Source organism: Pristiophorus japonicus, chromosome 2 (assembly GCF_044704955.1).
Source record: "Pristiophorus japonicus isolate sPriJap1 chromosome 2, sPriJap1.hap1, whole genome shotgun sequence".
Classification (NCBI taxonomy): domain Eukaryota; kingdom Metazoa; phylum Chordata; class Chondrichthyes; family Pristiophoridae; genus Pristiophorus; species Pristiophorus japonicus.
In genome coordinates, this window is record NC_091978.1 from 181,229,045 (window position 1) to 181,251,402 (window position 22,358).

The 22,358-nt window shown below is 46.4% G+C and overlaps 1 protein-coding gene across 2 annotated transcripts in view; it reads left to right on the top strand.

Annotated features, from left to right (window-relative positions):
- The window catches only part of arap2 (ArfGAP with RhoGAP domain, ankyrin repeat and PH domain 2), a 598,549-nt gene that overhangs the window by 470,673 nt on the left and 105,518 nt on the right, over positions 1-22,358 (top strand). For both annotated transcript variants that reach the window (XM_070870551.1, XM_070870553.1), the window contains exons 25-26: positions 6,487-6,561; positions 20,760-20,877. In XM_070870551.1, coding sequence (XP_070726652.1) covers positions 6,487-6,561; positions 20,760-20,877 — 193 coding nt within the window. The remainder of the gene's footprint in view (positions 1-6,486; positions 6,562-20,759; positions 20,878-22,358) is intronic.

Consider the following 22,358-nt stretch of genomic DNA (forward strand, 5'->3'; position numbering starts at 1 on the left):
TGAGTGGAACCATCAACGACGAAAGTGACTTTATAACACCAGGATTCTTGATGCCACGACAGTTGGGCCCCAAACTAGGATTAGATATCCCACTATGCCCAACCACAAACTTAGACGATAACTTACTGTATTGTTCGCCAGAGTACTATGAGCGCTAGCTTAAAACCCAAAGGACGATGTACCTTTGAAAATGGCCGAGTGCCAATGTTTATTTTACACTGCACATGCGCGCACGCTCCAGCGCACATGCGCAGAGCTGCCGGCACGATGTCAGCTTCTGTGACCTAGCCCCGCCCCCCTGCAGGCAGAGAATTGGCGCCACGCTTTGACCTCAGCCGTGCCGACCTAGAACGGAGCCAATTTCAATTGGAGAATCACGCAGTAAGTTTTTGACGCGCTTTTCAGCGCAGAAAACAGGCGTGGCTCTCGGAGCTGCGCAGTTCTAGTCGCGGCCCGAAACTTGCCCCCATACTGTTGTTCTTTCAGCTTTGCCCGGTCAAAATTCTGGAATGCCTGACCTAATGCCATTGTTGGAGCCCCATAACTATAAAAACCCTAGTGGTTCCAGAAGACAGTCCACCAGCACCTTCTCAAGACAACTAGGGATGGACAATAAATGTGGCCTTGCCAATGTTGCCCACATCCCAAGAACACAAATAGTTAAACAAATAATAATTTCAGGAGTAGTCATTGCTTTCATTTGCAATTAGCTGATTGCTTTGAGATGAAAGAGTTTATATTTAATTCATTTATATATGTTACAATTTTTAATCCATCTAAAAAATGCACATTTGTAATATCTTATAACAATGAAATGACAGCTTCATCACTAATTGTTAAATTTTAATTTATTGATTGGCTGTCAGTATCAAGAACACCAACAGCATAATCTGTCCATAGTATGGAATTTTAATTCAATGTCATTTGCAAAATGGACTGTTTTGCACTGGGGAGGAGACAAAAACTTTTACTGTTGGAAAACCTAGGGGGGCGAAATTTGTGTCTGCCACAAGAGTTGCTGGTATCACTGGCAATTCAGGATAATGGCCGCTGAAAATGGATGAAGCACTTCCTGAGAAAGAGTTTTACTGCCCTCCTAGATGCATTAGTGCAGGCCTAGAAGTCGAAGTTCCCATCCTGAAGTGGCGGTCCAGCTTCTGGGAGTGAGGCAATGCTATGGAGTTCACAAGGAATTGTGGCCAATTAAAAGCGCCATCAACATTCATAACTAATTAAAATTAAGTTTAAAAAAAAATGCAATTTTCAGCCTTACTGTTTTTTTTTAAAAAGCATTAAAAAGAAGTCCCAAATGGTAGTCATAAGCACTTGAAGCTGAATTGTCTTCCAAACCTCAAAAAATGGGAGTCGTGCTTCAGCACTAACACAAATGGCTCAGCAAGCTAGGGAAGGAGCATCCAGGGTCTCTCACCCAGCACTCCAGCTTTGTGCAGTTTGTCAACACTGCAAGAGAGGCCATCACTTCCAGCAATGTCACCCCCACCACCTGGCTCCAGTGCCTAAAGAAACTTCATGACCTCAGACCACTGGTCAAGGTCAGTAAATCCATCTGCAAAAACCATCTCCTACCAACTGAATCACTAGCCTCACACATTGTTCAGTGCACAGCTCCCCCCCCCCCCCCGCCTCCATCACTCACCTATCACCAATCTGTACCAATCACGAGGCACATGTCCTCACCTCCTTGGCTAGAGCATGGCTGAGACCTTGGCCAGTGGTGGGGCAGAAAGAATGCAAGATGCTGGTACCGTCATATGTTATCCTCCTTCTGGCAGGCACTTCTTGCTTTCCCGCCCTTCCCACATCACAACTCCATCCTTGTGCCTTCTTCATTTCACACACCCAAGAAAAGCAAGCAAGTTATGATGAACCTTTATAAAAGATTGGTCCAACCTCAATTGGAACATTGTGTCCAATTCTGGGCAGCACACATTAGGAAGGATGTGAAGGCCTTAGAGAGGGTGCAAAAAAGATTTACATGAATTGTTCCAGGGATGAAGGACTTCAGTTACATGGATAGACCGGAGGATGATTTCTCAGAACAATACGTTGTGGAACCAACCAGGGAACAGGCAATTTTAGATCAAGTAATATGTAATGAGATAGGATTAAGTAATGATCTCACAGTAAAGGATCCTGACGGGAAAAGTGGTCATAGCATGTTAGAATTTCAAATTCAGTTTGAGGGTGAGAAACTTGGATCTCAAACTAGTGTCCTGAACTTAAATAAAAGCAATTACAAAGGTATGAAAACAGAGTTGGCCAAAGTGGACTGGAAAAAATAAATTAAAGGCTAAGACGGTAGATAAGCCGTGGCAAACATTTAAGGACATATTTCACAACTCTCAGCAAAGATATATTCCAGTGAGGAAGAAAAACTCTGAGAAGGATGAACCATCCTTGGCTAACTAAGGAAGTTAAGGATGGTATCAAATTGAAAACAAAGGCATACAATGTTGCGAAGTTTAGTGGTAGGCCAGAGGATTGGGAAATTTTTAGAAACCAACAAAGGATGACTTAAAAAAAATAAATAGCGAGAAGATAGATTATGAGATTGGAAAACCAATAAATGTAATGCCCCTATTCAAGAAATGAGGGTGACAGAAAGCAGGAAACTATAGAGCAGTTAGTCTAACATCTGTCATTGGGAAAATGCTAGAGTCCATTATTAAGGAAGTAGTAGCAGGACAGTTAGAAAATCATAATACAATCAAGCAGAGTCAGCATGGTTTTATGAAAGGGAAATCACATTTGAAACATTTGCTAGAGTTATTTGAGGATGTAATGAGTAGGGTGGATAAAGGGGAACCAGTAGATGTCGTGTATTTGGATTTATAGAAGTCATTCAGTAAGGTGCCACATAAACAGTTTACTGCAAAGGATAAGAGCTCATGAGGTTGGGGTAATATATTTGGATGGATAGAGGATTGGCTAACTAACAGAAAACAGAGAGTCGGGAAAAATGGCTCATTTTCAGGCTAACAAACTAGTGGAGTGCCACAGGGATCAACTACTGCGGCCTCAACTACTTACAATCTATATTAATAACTTGGATCAATGGACCGTGTACTGTAGCCAAATTTGCTGATGATACAAAGATGGGTGGAAAAGCAAGTTGTGAGGAGGACACAAAAGGGCTGAAATTGCCCCCCTGTTTAAAGTCCATTACCGTGTCTATGGTAAGGTAAGGCCTTTCCGACTGGGGCAGGTGAACGAGTTTCTGCTGCGCCTCGTTTCTCGCCCCGTCAGGCATGCGCCGACTCCTTACCGCTCGGCAGTAACAGAGCAGCTGCCCGTCAGTGCCCCCGACAGCTTTTTCCGGTGGGAAGGTGCCAGTGGCTGCCAGCTTCCTTAAAGGGGAGGGCGTGCTGCCGTGGCCGCCATTTTATTTTAATTGTCAGCCCGACAATGGCAGCCACGGGTTCGGTCGGGCCGCCAATAGTCAGCCTGGCATCCCCTCAACAGGCAGCCCGCCCCACTCCCATACATTTCCACTCCTCAGCCGCCCCAAACACCGCCCCAATGATTTTTGTTTTCAAAGAGGGCAATTTCAATCGATTCTTTACCCCATAAATTCGGGCGGAGAATCATCACTTAATTTGAATTATCTGCAGCGACAGGGGGGAGAGAGAGATGTTGACCTTTATTGCAAGGGGGATGGAGTATAAAAGTAGGGAAGTCTTGCTACAACTGTACGCCCGGAGTACTGTGTACAGTTTTGGTCTCCTTATTTAAGGAGTGATATACTTGCATTGGAGGCAATTCAGAGAACGTTCATGAGGTTGATTCCGGAGATGAAGGGGTTGTCTTATGAAGAAAGGTTGAGCAGGTTGGACCTATACTCATTGGCATTTAGAAGAATGAAAGGTGATTGTATTGAAACATATAAGATTCTGAGGTGGCTTGACAGGGTGGCTGCAGAGAGAATGTTTCCCTTCGGCAGAGAATCTAGAACTAGGGGGCATAGTTTCAGAATAAGGGGTCACCCATTTAAAACGTAGATGAGGAGAAATTTCTTCTCTCAGAAGGTCGTGAATCTTTGGAATTCTCTACCCCAGAGAGCTGTGGAGGCTGGGTCATTGAATATATTTACAGTGGAGATAGACAGATTTTTGAACTATAGAGGAGTCAAGGGTTATGGGGAGCAGACAGGAAAGTGGAATTGAGGCCAAGCTCAGATGATGTTGAATGGCAGAGCAGGCTTAAGGGGCCAAGTGGCCTACACCTGCTCCTATTTCATATGTTCTTATGTTCTTATAAGCTGGGGTGGTTTTCCTTAGAGCAGAGAAGGTTGAGAGGAGATTTGATGGAGGTGTTCAAAATCATGAGGTCTAGACAGAGTAGATAGAGAGAAACTGATCCCATTGGCAGAACAGTCGAGAACCAGAAGACATGGATTTAAGGTGATTGGCAGAAGAACCAAAGGTGACATGAGGAAAAACATTTTTAAGCAGCGAGTGGTAATGCACTGTCTGAAAGGGTGGTGGAGGCAGATTCAGTCATAGCTTTCAAAAGGGAATTGGATACATAACTGAAGAAAACAAATTGCAGGGATACGGGGAAAGGGTGGGGAAATGGGACTAGATGAAGGTCTAGCCTGCCCAACCAGCGGTTGGCCAAAAAGATGGAGAAGAGAGTGAAGAAGAAGAAGGAGCACCGTCACTTGATTGGACACTCCAGCCACCACCTCCTCAGGGTCATTTGCAGTGTCCCCCACTGAAAGTCAGCAGCCTTCCACCAGCCATGCTGCAGTCAGTGAGGTAGCACTGCATGACATCAGTAGGATCAGCAAAGGCACACACAAGCCAGTCACTAAGAGAATGCACAAGGGTGATGAGTTGATTTATTGATGTCATATTGGATGGATAGATGTATAAGGTTGGATTGCAAAGTTTGCTTTGTGTGGCTTTTATTTCAGCATCATGGCCAAGAGAAGGCTGTGATTGTCAGCAGCAGAGGGAAGGAAAGATGTGAGACAAATGCTCAAAGGGGAATTGGGGTTGTGGTCACTTGTACCGCAGGTGGATGATTCCATCCTGGATATCCCAGCCAGAAAGGGGCTGTCTGGGTTGCATCCTTCCTTCTGTTTCCACCTTTTCTGCATCTTCCTCTTCTGCATCTTCCTCTTCCCTCTGCAAGAGGATGCTGTCAATCTGAAATGACAGCATAAACTGCTGGAAATACTCAACAGGTCAGGCAGCATCTCGACCTGAGACGTGAACTCTGTTTCACTCTTCACGGAAGTTACCTGATCGGCTGAGTATTTGCAGCATTTTCTGTCTTCTCAGAGGCGTTCCTTTACTAACCAAGGCCTTGCAAGCATCAAGCAGCACTCCCTACACACTTAAAAACTTTAAAAACATTTATTGCAACAAACCACTTCTTAAGTAAAATCAAAAGAAACCAGTTCTAAAGCTTAAATGCAAACTTAGCTGAAATATGTGTCTGTCCCTTTAAGAGATGCTGACAGCACCTCTGAGTCTGCCTGCACGCTAGGTTTACCTGGCGTGCTTTGGACCCAGCACTGAACTCAGCGCTATGCCGAAGTTCACCGCGGTGACATTAAGTCGGCGTTGCATGCCGAATGATATCACCACTCCCTCTTTGCAGGGCGATGCTTCTTAACGGCAGCGCTACCGGGCCTGGGAAAATGGAGGACGCTGCGGGACTCGCCACTTGTTGACGAAAGAGCAGCGACCGGCCTCTTCTGCCCATTTTTTGCCGGTAACGAGTGGCGTTAAGCCCTGAAATTTTTAGCCCTTAATTCGTCCTCTTATTGGCAGCTAACTAATTTATTGTTTTGCACTTGGCATTACCCTTGTACTTTATTACTGAAGAAGCAATGGTATTTGTTACTGATATGAGATGTGGAAAAGGGACGCAATGGCCTTTTCCTGTTGCTAAAAGTTCTCATGTTCTTGGTATCAGTAAAGTGTATTGGGATGATAACATCAACCTTTTACTGGCCTTAACCCCAAAGAAAGGGAAAAATTGACAATTGGTTCTTAGTTCTGGGAACCTGCTTCCTTTCCTGAGTTTCAGCGTTTATGCAATACTAGTTGTGCTATGGAGCAGGGGAAGTTCATAAACTTGTTCGTAGTTTGAAATTGGCTACTAGTACCAGGTTCAAAATCACAAAACATCTCCATTTGTATCAGCTCAAATATATATTGCATGCTACAACATTAAGGATAGATATTGGCTTTGGATAACCACAAAGCACAACCCTGCATCTGTATTGCTTGAAAATCTATTTTTTGTGTATGTTGCTTTCTGTGATTGCTCAATGTTTCTATGCAAATCTCTCATCACTTTGTGTAAAGTTCTTTTTCATTAAACCAAACTCAAAATAGAACAAGATAACTTTTGAAAGCTTTTGCCTGTCGGGATTCCAAAAATAAAAACTGTCTGTAAATGTATTGGATACTGTCGAGAGAATGTAAAGTGACTGGAAAATGTTTTCTTTAGATTGCACAAGCTGGGGACCTTATCATTGAAGTGTACTTGGGGAAGAAGGAGCTTGATTGTTGCTGCATAATTAGGGTAGGTATTTGGTTATAGTATGAAATGTTTGATATAGTCAATAGAACATTGTGGGGCCGAAATTCAGCCCCCCGAAAAGGCCTCTTACTGCTGGAAAGCGGCGACCAAGCAGCAGAGTCGATTTTCGGTAGAATGGCCGCCGCCAACGAAATTCACCTGGGGGTTTTTTCCGGCGGTCCCGACTTCCGCACCGCTGCTGCCAACCCCTCCTAAGTGAATAATCAAAGCGCCCACCGCCGATCTCCCGCACCTCCATATAAATTCATCTGCAAAACTCTTCGTCCCGCTGCACGGTGCCCCCGACAGCTTTTCCTGTCGGTGCACTGTGTTTTCAGTGTGCGTGGCATGGCTGTGCGGCACTCATTCAAGGGGAGAGCGCACTGCCGCGGCTGCCATGTTTTTTTTGACGGCCGACTGCCAGGCCAGGCCGACAATTATGCCCCCGAGTTAGGCCGTGCCACCAACAGGCAGCCTGGCACCCCCTCTTTGGTGCCGGGCCACTGGCCCAGCCTGAACCCTCCCTAGTGGACCAGTGGACCGAAGTTTAAAAATAGCAAAGGCTTTCCCGTTTAAGTGAAGGGGAGCTACGTGGTGACGGGATGGAGTCTCTGCTGCTGTCAGTCATCAGCCTGGTGCTAATGATGTCTTTATGCATAAAGTCATCATCAGCACCAGGTTGATGACTGACAGCAGCAGAAACTCCATCCCGCTTCCACTTCCGCCCCTCTAGAGCGCTCACCGCCACACTTCCACCCCCATTATGACTGGCTTCCGGACCGCTCTAAAATAAAATTGCTGAATTTTACGAAAGAGGCCACCTCATTCACAGCGGCGGAAAAAACACTTCAAGAGCGTTAGGTGCGCCCCATTTCGGTTGGACCTGAATTTCGGCCCCTGTATCTCTTGACCCATCTGCTTTTAAATGCACTACTTTTTAGATGAATTTAATTAACTTCAACTTTAAAGTAACTGTGAAAACAATTTTCATGCACGCAAAGTTGGTGCAATGCTGGTAGTGTAGCTTTGCTCCCAGAGAGCCCTTCCACAATGTCTGTAACACATTGAAGGTAAGCAGATTGTGTGCTCACTGCAATACCAGCTAGTTACGCTAACTTTCTCCATAATTACACAGGCAGAGAGAGACAGAGCATCATGACACAGCCCTGCATCTCAAGTCATTCCCTGTGTCTATAATGCTGATAGTTTGTAATTTATTTACACATTGACATCAAGGGTCCCCAGTCATGTAAAGTAAATGTTCCTCATTTTTATTATATTGTGATCAATATAAGATTGTCAGGTAGGAACTGCGAAATGCTACAAATCTCAGCGGGTCAGGCAGCGTCTGTGGAGAGAAAAACAGAGTTAACATTTCAGGTCGGTGACCCTTTGTCAGTTTATTTCGGATTCCAGCATCTGCGGTATTTTGCTTTTGTGTAGAGAATATTACATTTATTTCACAAGTAAGGACGTTTTCATCATTCTTGAATTAGTCAGACATTCCACCAGTAACTTCTTTATTTTTAATTTATTCTCGAAATGTGGTGTCGCTGGCAAGGCCAGCTATTTCTTGCCCATCGCCAGTTAACCTTGAGAAGGTGGTAGTGGGAGTACTAGTTGAACTGCTGAATAGTGGGTTGATGCAAACATGTGGCTTACTAGGCCGCTTCAGAGGGCAGTTGAGTCAACTATGTTGATTTGGCACGAGTCACATATAGACCAGACATAAGAACGCATGTCTCCTTCCCTGAAGGAAGTTTTAACAACAATCCGGCAGCTTCATGGTCACTTTTACTGAAAGCAGCCTTTTTATTTATTTCCAGATTTTTTTTAAACTTCCGATTTTGAACTCACGCTCTCTGGATTATTAGAGCCTCTAACATAACCACTACGCTACCATATCCCAAAAATCAAGGCTTTTTTTTTCAGATGCCAGACACAAATAACCAGATTGATTGAATTCAATTCGTAATTATCCATGCTTTCATTTGAACTCATAACATCCAGGTTGCTAGGCCCCTACCATAACCACAAGGCTAACTCATCCTTCATATGTCCCATTGAATGTCCTGTGTCATCATCATCATAGGCAGTCCCTCGGAATCGAGGAAGACTTGCTTCCACTCTTAACATGAGTTCTTAGGTGACTGAACAATCCAATACGAGAACCACAGTCCCTGTCACAGGTAGGACAGACAGTCGTTGAGGGAAAGGGTGGGTGGGACTGGTTTGCCGCACGCTCTTTCTGCTGCCTGCGCTTGGTTTCTGCATGCTCTCGGCGACGAGACTCGAGGTGCTCAGCGCCCTCCCGGATGCACTTCCTCCATTTAAGGCGACCTTTGGCCAGGGACTGCCAGGTGTCAGTGGGGATGCTGCACTATATCAAGGAGGCATTGAGGGTGTCCTTGAAATGTGTCCCCTGCCCACGTTTGCCTCGTTTGCCATGAAGGAATTCCGAGTAGAGCGCATGTTTTGGGGGTTGCGTGTCAGACATGCAAACAATGCAGCTTGCCCAGCGGAGCTAATCGAGTGTGGTCAGTGCTTCAATGCTGGGAATGTTGGCCTGGTCGAGGACACTAGCGTTGGTGCGTCTGTCCTCCCAGGGGGTTTCCAGGATCTTGCAGAGACATCGTTGGTGGTATTTCTCCAGTGACTTGAGGTGTCTACTATACATGGTCTATGTCTCTGAGCCATACAGGAGGGCGGTTATTACTACAGCCCTGCAGACCATGAGCTTGATGGCAGATTTGAGGGCCTGATCTTCAAACACTCTTTTCCTCAGGCAGCCGAAGGCTGCACTGGCGCACTGGAGGCGGTGTTGAATCTCGTCGTCAATGTCTGTCCTTGTTGATAAGAGGCTCCCAAGGTATGGGAACTAGTCCACGTTGTCCAGGGCCGCGCCATGGATCTTGATGACTTGGCGGCAGTGCTGTGCGGCGGGAACAGATTGGTGGAGGACCTTTGTCTTACAGATGTTTAGTGTCAGGCCCATGCTTTCGTATGCCTCAATGAATATGTTGACTATGACTTGGAACTCAGTCTCTTTATGTGCGCAGACGCAGGCATCGTCCATGTACTGTAGCTCGACGACAGAGGTTGGGGTGGTCTTGGATCTGGCCTGGAGACGACGAAGGTTGAACAGGTTCCCACAGGTTCTGTAGTTTAGTTCCATTCCAGCGGGGAGCTTGTTGATTGTGAGGTGGAGCATGGTGGCAAGGAAGATTGAGAAGAGGGTTGGAGCGATGACGCAGCCCTGTTTGACTCCGGCCCGGACTTGGATTGGGTCTGTAATGGATCCGTTGGTAAGGATCACAGTTTGCATGTCGTCGTGGAGCAGGCGGAGGGTGATGACGAACTTTTGTGGGCATCCGAGGAGGAGGATGTGCTCCATAGATCCTCGCGGTTGACAGTGTCAGAGGTCGTTGTAAGGTCAAAGAAGACCATGTACAATGGTTGGTGTTGTACCCTGCATTTTTCTTGCAGCTGTCGTGCTGTAAAAATCATGTCCGTTGTACCCTGTAGGGGACGAAATCCGCACTGTGACTCCGGAAGGAGCTCCTCAGCCACAGGGAGAAGACAGTTGAGGAGGAATCTAGTGACGACTTTTCCCAGTGGCTGATAACAGGGAGATTCCTCTGTAATTGCCGCAGTCAGATTTGTCCCCTTTTTTAAAGATGGTCACGATCACTGCATCTCTGAGATCTCCCGGCATGCTCTCCTCCCTCCAGATGAGATAGATGAGGTCATGCATTCGTGCCAACAGTGCCTCTCCACCATACTTCAGTACCTCAGCGGGGATTCCATCCGCTCCCGTAGCCTTGTTGTTCTTAAGCTGTCTTATGGCTTTTTCTACCTCGTGCAGGGCTGGGGTTTTACTGAGGTGGTGGCAGGTAACATGCTGCGGGATGGAGTCGAGGACAATCGAGTCAAAGGCAGGGTCTCGGTTGAGGAGTTCTTCGAAGTGCTCCTTCCAGCGGGCCCTGACTGCCTCGGTGTCCTTGATGAGTGTTTCCCCATTCTTGGCCAGCAGTGGGCAGGGTCCTTGGGTTTTTGGGCCGTAGGTGGCCTTGACTGCGATGAAGAATCCTCACACATTCTGGCTGTTGATCAGCTGCTGTATCTCTTGTGCTTTCTCCATCCACCATCTGTTCTTTAGATCCGGAGTTTTTTTGTTGGATCTCGGCCTTAAGCTGCCTTGCTGCTCCCAAGTTGGGTTGTTATTTAAGGCTCAGAAATGCCCTGCGCTTGCGATCTATCAGCTCTTGGATCTCCTAGTCATTCTCATCAAACCAGTCCTGGTATTTCCTGGTTCAGTGACCGAGCGTCTCTTTGCAGGCACTGGTTATGGAGGCCTAGAGGGCAGATCAGACGCTGTGAGCATTCTGCGTCTCGGGGTCATCAAAGCTCGCCAGGTTAGCCCTCATCATAGGTAGTCCCTCGAAACGAGGATGACTTGCTTCCGTGCCAAAAAAGGATGAGTTCACAGGTGTTTCAATGAAGGACCTAATATTCCAGGTCCTGAATTACATTCTGAAGGGTGGAAGATGCCTGTGCGTGGATTTTTTTTAACATGTGGTGGCCGTTGCACACCAGCCACCACACAGGCTTGACAGAGCTAGGTCTTGGTCCATTGGCAAAGATTAACCAAGACAACTGGAGACCTGCTCTGCTGCATGGACCTAGTGTGCACACATATCACAGTGTGGGCTGACCCGTGCTGCCCCTCGCCTCTTCTGGCCCCAAACTCAGGCCACTCCTGGGCCCCGATCACGTCCCTCTACCATCTCTCGCTGTTCCTTTGCCCCGACCTCGCCGCTCCTGTTGTACCTGCCCACGCTCCAGAGAGGCGGGAGTCGAGAGAGGCAGCGGCCTATAAAAGGCTCAGCAGTCCGGGGAGCGTCGAGAGAGGCGGGAGTCGAGAGAGGCAGCGGCCTATAAAAGGCTCAGCAGTCCGGGGAGCGTCGAGAGACGCGGGAGTCGAGAGAGGCAGCGGCCTATAAAAGGCTCAGCAGTCCGGGGAGCGTCGAGAGACGCGGGAGTCGAGAGAGGCAGCGGCCTATAAAAGGCTCAGCAGTCCGGGGAGCGTCGAGAGACGCGGGAGTCGAGAGAGGCAGCGGCCTATAAAAGGCTCAGCAGTCCGGGGAGCGTCGAGAGAGGCGGGAGTCCAGAGAGGCGTACCGGTGCAGCTCCACCTGAGAGAAGTCAAAAAAGAAGTAGAAAGAAATCAAAAGGTGACGTCACAGCCAACGTGGTAAGTGATTGGCTGCTGATTGGTGAGTAGTTTTTCTTTTTCTTTATTAGTCAGTAACTTTTAACATTGTTGTCGGCAATTTAAGTGTATCTAAGGGTTAAGTCATGGCAGGACAGCTCGGTCATGTGATATGCTCCTCCTGTACCATGTGGGAACACAGGGACAACACCAGTGTCCCTGACGACTACATGTGCGGGAAGTGTGTCCACCTCCGGCTACTGACGGTCCGCGTTGCGGAGTTGGAGCTGAAGGTGGATTCACTCTGGAGCATCCACGATGCTGAGAATGACGTGAGTATCACGTGTAGCGAGTTGGTCTTACTGCAGGAGAAGGGTCCACAGCCAGCGAGGGAATGGAAGACCAGCAGGAAGAGTAGTGCAAGGAAGGTAGTGCAGGGGTCCCCTGTGGTCATCCCCCTGCAAAACAGATACACCGCTTTGAGTACTGTTGAGGGGGATGACTCATCAGGGGAGGGCAGCAGCAGCCAAGTTCATGGCACCGTGGCTGGCTCTGTTGCACAGGAGGGCAGGAAAAAGAGTGGAAGAGCGATAGTGATAGGCGATTCAATTGTAAGGGGAATAGATAGGCGTTTCTGCGGCCGCAACCGAGACTCCAGGATGGTATGTTGCCTCCCTGGTGCAAGGGTCAAGGATGTCTCGGAGCGGGTGGAGGACATTCTAAAAAGGGAGGGAGAACAGCCAGTTGTCGTGGTGCACGTTGGTACCAATGACATAGGTAAAAAAAGGGATGAGTTCCTACGAAATGAATTTAAGGAGCTAGGAGCTAAATTAAAAAGTAGGACCTCAAAAGTAGTAATCTCAGGATTGCTACCAGTGCCACGTGCTAGTCAGAGTAGGAATCGCAGGATAGCTCAGATGAATACGTGGCTTGAGCAATGGTGCAGCAGGGAGGGATTCAAATTCCTGGGGCATTGGAACCGGTTCTGGGGCAGGTGGGACCAGTACAAATCCAGACGGTCTGCACCTGGGCAGAATCGGAACCAATGTCCTCGGGGGAGTGTTTGCTAGTGCTGTTGGGGAGGAGTTAAACTAATATGGCAGGGGGATGGGAACCAATGCAGGGAGATAGAGGGAAACAAAAAGGAGGCAAAAACAAAAGACAGAAAGGAGATGAGGAAAAGTGGAGGGCAGAGAAACCCAAGGCAAAGAACAAAAAGGGCCACTGTACAGCAAAATTCTAAAAGGACAGAGGGTGTTAAAAAAACAAGCCTAAAGGCTTTGTGTCTTAATGCAAGGAGTATCCGCAATAAGGTGGATGAATTAACTGTGCAAATAGATGTTAACAAATATGATGTGATTGGGATTACGGAGACGTGGCTCCAGGATGAGCAGGGCTGGGAACTCAACATCCAGGGGTATTCAACATTCAGGAAGGATAGAATAAAAGGAAAAGGAGGTGGGGTAGCATTGCTGGTTAAGGAGGAGATTAAGGCAATAGTTAGGAAGGACATTAGCTTGGATGATGTGGAATCTATATGGGTAGAGCTGCAGAACACCAAAGGGCAAAAAACGTTAGTGGGAGTTGTGTACAGACCTCCAAACAGTAGTAGTGATGTTGGGGAGGGCATCAAACAGGAAATTAGGGGTGCGTGCAATAAAGGTGCAGCAGTTATAATGGGTGACTTTAATATGCACATAGATTGGGCTAACCAAACTGGAAGCAATACGGTGGAGGAGGATTTTCTGGAGTGCATAAGGGATGGTTTTTTAGACCAATATGTCGAGGAACCAACTAGGGGGGAGGCCATCTTAGACTGGGTGTTATGTAATGAGAAAGGATTAATTAGCAATCTCGTTGTGCGAGGCCCCTTGGGGAAGAGTGACCATAATATGGTGGAATTCTGCATTAGGATGGAGAATGAAACAGTTAATTCAGAGACCATGGTCCAGAACTTAAAGAAGGCTAACTTTGAAGGTATGAGGCGTGAATTGGCTGAGATGGATTGGCGAATGATACGTAAGGGGTTGACTGTGGATGGGCAATGGCAGACATTTAGAGACCGCATGGATGAACTACAACAATTGTACATTCCTGTCTGGCATAGAAATAAAAAAGGGAAGGTGGCTCAACCGTGGCTATCAAGGGAAATCAGGGATAGTATTAAAGCCAAGGAAGTGGCATACAAATTGGCCAGAAATAGCAGCGAACCTGGGGACTGGGAGAAATTTAGAACTCAGCAGAGGAGGACAAAGGGTTTGATTAGGGCAGGGAAAATGGAGTATGAGAAGAAGCTTGCAGGGAACATTAAGACGGATTGCAAAAGTTTCTATAGATATGTAAAGAGAAAAAGGTTAGTAAAGACAAATGTAGGTCCCCTGCAGTCAGAATCAGGGGAAGTCATAACGGGGAACAAAGAAATGGCGGACCAATTGAACAAGTACTTTGGTTCGGTATTCACGAAGGAGGACACGAACAACCTTCCGGTTATAAAAGGGGTCGGGGGGTCTAGTAAGGAGGAGGAACTGAGGGAAATCCTTATTAGCCGGGAAATTGTGTTGGGGAAATTGATGGGATTGAAGGCCGATAAATCCCCAGGGCCTGATGGACTGCATCCCAGAGTCCTTAAAGAGGTGGCCTTGGAAATAGTGGATGCGTTGACAGTCATTTTCCAACATTCCATTGACTCTGGATCAGTTCCTATGGAGTGGAGGGTAGCCAATGTAACCCCACTTTTTAAAAAAGGAGGGAGAGAGAAAACAGGGAATTATAGACCGGTCAGCCTGACATCGGTAGTGGGTAAAATGATGGAATCAATTATTAAGGATGTCATAGCAGTGCATTTGGAAAGAGGTGACATGATAGGTCCAAGTCAGCATGGATTTGTGAAAGGGAAATCATGCTTGACAAATCTTCTGGAATTTTTTGAGGATGTTTCCAGTAGAGTGGATAAGGGAGAACCAGTTGATGTGGTATATTTGGACTTTCAGAAGGCGTTCGACAAGGTCCCACACAAGAGATTGATGTGCAAAGTTAGAGCACATGGGATTGGGGGTAGTGTACTGACATGGATTGAGAACTGGTTGTCAGACAGGAAGCAAAGAGTAGGAGTAAATGGGTACTTTTCAGAATGGCAGGCAGTGACTAGTGGGGTACCGCAAGGTTCTGTGTTGGGGCCCCAGCTGTTTACACTGTACATTAATGATTTAGATGAGGGGATTAAATGTAGTATCTCCAAATTTGCGGATGACACTAAGTTGGGTGGCAGTGTGAGCTGCGAGGAGGATGCTGTGAGGCTGCAGAGCGACTTGGATAGGTTGGGTGAGTGGGCAAATGCATGGCAGATGAAGTATAATGTGGATAAATGTGAGGTTATCCACTTTGGTGGTAAAAACAGAGAGACAGACTATTATCTGAATGGTGACAGATTAGGAAAAGGGGAGGTGCAAAGAGACCTGGGTGTCATGGTACATCAGTCATTGAAGGTTGGCATGCAGGTGCAGCAGGCGGTTAAGAAAGCAAATGGCATGTTGGCCTTCATAGCAAGGGGATTTGAGTACAGGGGCAGGGAGGTGTTGCTACAGTTGTACAGGGCATTGGTGAAGCCACACCTGGAGTATTGTGTACAGTTTTGGTCTCCTAACCTGAGGAAGGACATTCTTGCTATTGAGGGAGTGCAGCGAAGGTTCACCAGACTGATTCCCGGGATGGCGGGACTGACCTATCAAGAAAGACTGGATCAACTGGGCTTGTATTCACTGGAGTTCAGAAGAATGAGAGGGGACCTCATAGAAACATATAAAATTCTGACGGGGTTAGACAGGTTAGATGCAGGAAGAATGTTCCCAATGTTGGGGAAGTCCAGAACCAGGGGTCACAGTCTAAGGATAAGGGGTAAGCCATTTAGGACCGAGATGCGGAGGAACTTCTTCACCCAGAGAGTGGTGAACCTGTGGAATTCTCTACCACAGAAAGTTGTTGAGGCCAATTCACTAAATATATTCAAAAAGGAGTTAGATGAGGTCCTTACTGCTAGGGGGATCAAGGGGTATGGCGAGAAAGCAGGAATGGGGTACTGAAGTTGAATGTTCAGCCATGAACTCATTGAATGGCGGTGCAGGCTAGAAGGGCCGAATGGCCTACTCCTGCACCTATTTTCTATGTTTCTATGTAATCAGCGACCTGGACCTTGATGACGTCCCTCTTCGCTGCCGGCGCCCCCCTGCACCAGCTCGCATTGTACCTTGCAGTGGTATGCCGCCATGCTGCCCATGGCTGCCGCTTGCTGCTCGTTTTATAGCCCCGACCTGCCGCTGATGGGCTCTCGCAGGTCGGGGCCGCCACACTGACACAAAGACAACTATTCATTCAGCCAACACAAGCAAATGCAGCAAACACCAAAAATCACTTACAGAATAAATCCACCTTAATTGTAAATCCACTAACCTCCTTCATTGTAAAGATTTCATTCTGTGCACCTGCAAACCGCAACAGCTGAAGTAAAAGTGGCTTGGGTTTCACTTGAATTTCCTGCTCTGCAGTTAGTATTTGATCATCTTATGAGGTGCCAAAGCAGGCTGTTGATCCGTTTATTGCCATTTCTCCAGTATTTCTTTCAAGCAATCATTTGTACTTTATACATCCACCCACCCAGGAGTGACTCCATGCCTTTCAGCAGCAGCAGCGGAAGCTCTCGCTTCCCACGCCGGGTTAGCAGTGAGGCGCTAACTGTATAGGGCTCTCTCAGCTGGGTCTTTGAGTGCCCCGGCATTGACTTTTTTGCGGCACTGCTTCTGCTGCCATCGCCGCTTTGGGGCTATGTTAATGATGGAATGAATTAGACGGTGGTCCGTCCAGCAGTCGTCAGCTCCTGTCATGGCACAGGTGATGTGCACATCTTTGCGATCCCTGGCTCGGACGATGACATAGTCGAGCAGGGGCCAGTGTTTGGAGTGATGGTGTTGCCACAATGCCTTGGATTTGTCCCTCTGGCGGACCAAGGTGTAGATGATGACAAGATCATGTTCTAGACATTTTGTCAGGAGCAGGGGATCGCTGGAGTTGGTTTTCCCATCGTCCTCTCTGCCAATCACGCCTCCCCAGAAGGCTGTGTCATTGCTGATCCTGGCATTGAAGTCACCAAGGAGGATCAGTTTGTCATCCGCATGGATGCGGGACAGGGATTTTTCGAGGCTGGAGTAAAAACCCTCTTTGTTTTCATCTGTCGCCTCGAGTGTTGGGGTGTAAGGACGGGTGACTGTGGCACATTGATTCCGGGATCGGGTGAGTCGGAGAACCATGAGATGTTCGTTAACCCTGCTGGGGGAGTCTTTGAGGCGGTCGACCAGCTCGTTTTTGATGGCGAAACCTACTCTGTGGAGGCGGCGTTCTTCCTCTGGTTTCCCTTTCCAGAAGCCGGTGTAACCTCCACCTTGTTCCTTGAGCTGGCCTTCCCCTGCCCGCCAGGTTTCGCTTAGGGCGGCGATGTCAACATCGAAGCGTCTAAGTTCCCGGGCAACTATGGTGGTGCGGCGTTCTGGCCTGTCACTGTTGGGGTTGTCCATGAGGGTCCTGACGTTTCAGGTCCCGAACTTCATGTTAACGGAGTGGAAGATGCCTGTGCGAGAGCTCTTTTAACATGGGGTGGCCGTTGCCCAGCGGCTACCACATGGGCTTAGCTGAGCAAGGTCTTGGTCCAGTGGTAAGGGAGTCCAAGACAACTGGAGACCAGGCACTGCTATATGGTCCTAATTGCCTATGGCGAGATGTTGGCCGCAAGCTCGGCACCGAGTAGCGCACTTCGTTCAGATGGGAGGTGGTCCGAGGTTTGTCTGGGGGAAGGCATTGGAAAGGTCAGTGGTCCACTGGTGTTGAGAGTGGAAGGATGTCCTGTGTATGCTGCTCATGGCTCAGTTGGTGGAACCCTTGGGCTCAATTTTCCACATTGCCTATTTTTGGCGCAGTTGTAGAGTTACAGCCGATTTTTTAGTGTCTGACTGCGCCCAAAAAAAGTTGCAAGTTTCGCAGAAATAAACTTTCATTTTGGAGCAGCGCACATAGACCTTAAACTCTGTGGGTGGAGCTTAACATCTGCGCCAACAAAACTGGTGTTGCCAGGGTAACAAGGGACACATTGAAGGGCTGAGGCTGGAAAGTGAAAAATACACAGGATATAAGCCATTGTAGAACCCTGGTGCTGCTCCTATCCCGGGCCAAAAGGCCCCCCAGTTCCGGTGCCATTCCATTGCAGCAAAATAAACGACTAAACTGCTGTTAGTTGTTTCAACTGAGCTGTTTAATTTGAAGGAACTGCTTTCCATCATCCTTGACTGTCTCTGGGCAGTTCATTGTATAAATAATAATAGCAACTTGCACAAGCACCTTTCTGTAGCAAACTGCTCCAAGCCTGTTCACATTAGGAGGTGCCGATCCTATCCTGGGCCTAATAGCCCCCTGCCCCTGGAGCCGCTCGTATCCCGGGCCGAAAGACGACCGCCCCCCCGCCACCCCGCCGCTGTAATCCCAGGCCATGGAACTCATTCTTCTGGGTTGATTTTCTTGTTAGATAAGGTTTTTCAGAACAGTGCACTGCGCCGTTTTTGAAAAAAATTATAGTTGGCCAAACTCACTGAAATGGCCAGAAATGACACGGCTGGCACTTGGCTCCACCAGTGACGTCAAAAAATTGGGAACTAAAAAAATCGTCTGTAACTAGTTTATGATAGCGCAGAATGTTTGGCGAAAATTGGAGATTTTAGTTTGCTCCAAAAAAACAGCGGATACCAAAAAAATGGCGCAGAATGGTGGCGAAAATTGAGCTTTATGTCTCTGCATCAGAATGCTGTGGGTTCAAGCCCCACTTCAGCACTTGAGCAAATATGTTGGCTGTAATCAAGTACTGAGGGCATCCTCCATTGTCCCATCAGCCTGTTTAGGTGTCTGCTGAAGATCTTATTGCACTCTTTGAAAAGGTGTAGCAGTTCTTCCAATGTCTTGCCATTCCTTTCTTAACCAACATCACAAAATATAGATTAATTGGCAAATCAGTTGCTGGCTGTCGTGGGATATTACAGTGGAAAAATTGGCTGCTGCATTTGCCTAAATCACAACACTTTGAAGTAATTCATTGTATGTGAAGAGTGTCAGGATGTTTTCAAGGAATGAAGTGATGTGCATATCATGTAATTATGTTACTTATATGGTGTTATTACATAAGAACACAAGAAATAGGAATAGGAGTAGGCCATACGGCCCCTCGAGCCTGCTCCGCCATTCAATATCATGGCTGATCTGATCATGGACTCAGCTCCACTTCCCCACCCGCAGCCCATAACCCCTTATCCCCTCATCGTTCAAGAAACTGTCTATTTCTGTCAAATTTATTCAATGTCCCAGCTTTCACAGCTCTCGGAGGCAGCGAATTCCACAGATTTACAACCCCCTGAGAGAAGAAATTCCTCCTCAGCTCTGTTTTAATTGGGCAGCCCCTTATTCTAAGATCATGCCCTCTAGTTCTAGTCTCCCCCATCAGTGGAAACATGTTCTCAGCATCCACCTTGTCAAGCCCCCTCATAATCTTAAACGTTTCGATAAGATCACCTCTCATTCTTCTGAATTCCAATGAGTAGAGGCCCAACCTACTCAACCTTTCCTCATAAGTCAACCCCCTCATCCCTGGAATCAACCTAGTGAGCTTTCTCTGAACTGCCTCCAAAGCAAGTATATCCTTTCGTAAATATGGAAACCAAAACTGCACGCAGTATTCGAGGTGTGGCCTCACCAATATCTTGTATAGCTGTAGCAAGACTTCCCTGCTTTTATACTCCATCCTCTTTGCTATAAAGGCCAAGATACCATTGGCCTTCCTGATCACTTGCTGTACCTGCATACTATCCTTTTGTGTTTCATGCAAAGTAACCCTATAGCCCCTTGACTATCCACTGTTGGAATATTGTTAGTGTCCTCTACCGTAAAGACTGATATGGCTGTAAAGACTTATTGCGACATTGATGCACAGCTGCTCGCAATCAAAAATGGTTTGAAAATATATTTTGGTGAAGATAATGCCTCTTTTACGATACTGTTATTACACATGCTCAAATTTACACACTCCATAATAAATACTGTGGTTCAATATTGAATGTCAACTTTGGCTATCTTCCTTTTGCAGTTTGGGTTCAATATAAACTGAAATGTCAGATTAGGCCAATTTGGATTGTTTTAGGAAAAATATTATCCCAACTTGAATGTTAATATGCTTATACTTTTAACAAATGCACAGTGGGCATTCTGCTAGGATTTTTCCCCATTGTACAGGTGAAGAACATATATTGGAAGATTAATGTGTCATTACTGCTATCTTTTATGTCTTTCTGCACGAAGGGAGGAACTGTGCATTTTTCTTTTCTTTGTTTAATATGTGTTGATATTTCGGACCTTTTTGATTTACACTACGGTGTGGCAAATTTGTGCAGCCCTGGACATGTTGTCACGAATATATCAAGGTACACCACATACAATAAGTTAATTTGAAATAATACTCGTGTTACGTAGGCAAATGCTGCAACCATTTTGTAAAAACCAAATCCACGCGAAGACAGACTAGCTAACATGTTTTGTGTTGGGTGAGGGAGGAATGTTTGCCATGTTACCAGGAGAACTTCTTCAAATCGTGTCAGGGGATTTTTAGCATTTTGTTCCATTTTTATGTCAATGAGGATATCTGTTTTGCACCATGAACCAAAGCTTTTGATTTTATTGAAATAGCACCACTAGTTTGAAAATGACTTAAAATCAAAGGAAATGAGATAAGACTTGCCTTTTAAATTGCAATAGTTCTGAAAGTACAACACATTTATCAAATGTATTATTTTTATTTTGAATTCATTTAAATGTAACAAGTTTTAGGTGCTTTCATTGAGTTCCCATTTCTGCAGCTCTCTGCGATTGTATTGGAACTTAAGGCCTTTTTTTGCATCATGGTTCACAGGTATCTCCGACTATGACAGCAGAAGAATTAACTCATTCTGTGTTAGAAACGAAGAACATCATCACTGAAGAGAAGATTGTTTGGGCCACATTTGAAGTGATAGAAAACGGAGAACTTGGTAGGATACTGAGTGAAGTAAATGCAAAAAGCTGAAAGTAATTTAGCTGCTACATATTAAAATTGCTGATTGGGTGACACCATTTCATCTCGAAACACATTGAAAACTCCTCGGCCCATCCCCCACTCCCTACCCACATATATTAGACACACTCCAAGGAGTATTCTCCATCTTTATCTAAACCTGATGGTATTTGTTGGCTGTCTAGTTGATTTTGGAGGGTACGACAGTTGAGCTAGATTTTGCCCTTACATGGCATCCATATAAACACACTTTCTAGCAAGAGTTATTGAATAATGATTAGGAGTAGGATCCCTAGCATATTTTTCTTTCCTCTCTAGCCCAGAGACACAGGCCAATTGTAGCACTAAAATCTAAGAAAGATTCACTACCTCGGGACATCCGAAAGCTCTTTACAGCCAATGAAGTACTTTTGGAGTGGCGTCACTGTCAGAAACGTGGCAAACAATTTGTGCACAGCAAGATCCCTCAAACAATTTAGATATTGGCCAGATAATTTGTTTATTGATGTTGGTTGAGGGATAAATATTGGCCTGGAAACCAGGGAGAACTTCCCTGCTCCTCTTCAAGTAGTGCTCTGGGATCTTTACGTCCTTCTGAGAAGGCAGATAGTTTCTCAGTTTAGCATCTCATCTAAAAGGCGGCACCTCCAACAGTGCAGCACACCCTCGACATGCCCTGGAGCATCAGCCTAGATTATGGTTTCAAATCTCTGGAGTGGAAGTTGAACCCACGACATTCTGACTCAAGAGGCAAGAGTGCTACCCGCTGAGCCACAGCTGACACTAAGATAGGCTGACTTAGCATAGGCTGGGAATGAAGCCTGGAACCTTCTGATGAGTAAAACTTACTGTTACATCTCATAGTGGCTTTAACCAGTTGTTCATCAAAGGACTATAAATGGATTATATCTTTAAATATAAATGGGCACAGGAGCTGTACCCACTATCACTGTCCTTCTCAGACTTATGTTTGAATATAGGATGCATGATGGGACCAAACTGTCTTCTGTTCACCAACTGTATGTTTAAAAACTTGAAGCTCATTCCTAATAGATATGGGCCCATAGTCCTAAAGTAGCTGTAATTTCATGATCTCACTTAGGGAGGACTACAGGAATAGGTGATGATGTAAATGGGAAGGTCACAGTGGTGCAGAAGGAAAATGGGGTGAAAGCACATTATTGGAGAAGCTCCAAGGGAGTTTTACGGTACATTGGGCCATGCTATATTTGAGTTGGGAATGCTTTATGCTGAACATGCAAAATTGCAAAAAGTAGCCCCTCAACTGACAATGGATAAATGCATTGCTTTGTGGCTTTCATTCTCTGATTTATGTTGTTTTAGACGATTTTAGCCATTATGGTGGTGCTCAATGCCTCCCGCTTAGGATTGCTAGCTGCTGACTGCCAAAACTTATCTTTTGTTGGTGGCCACTGCTCAGGCCGTAGTATCAGCGCA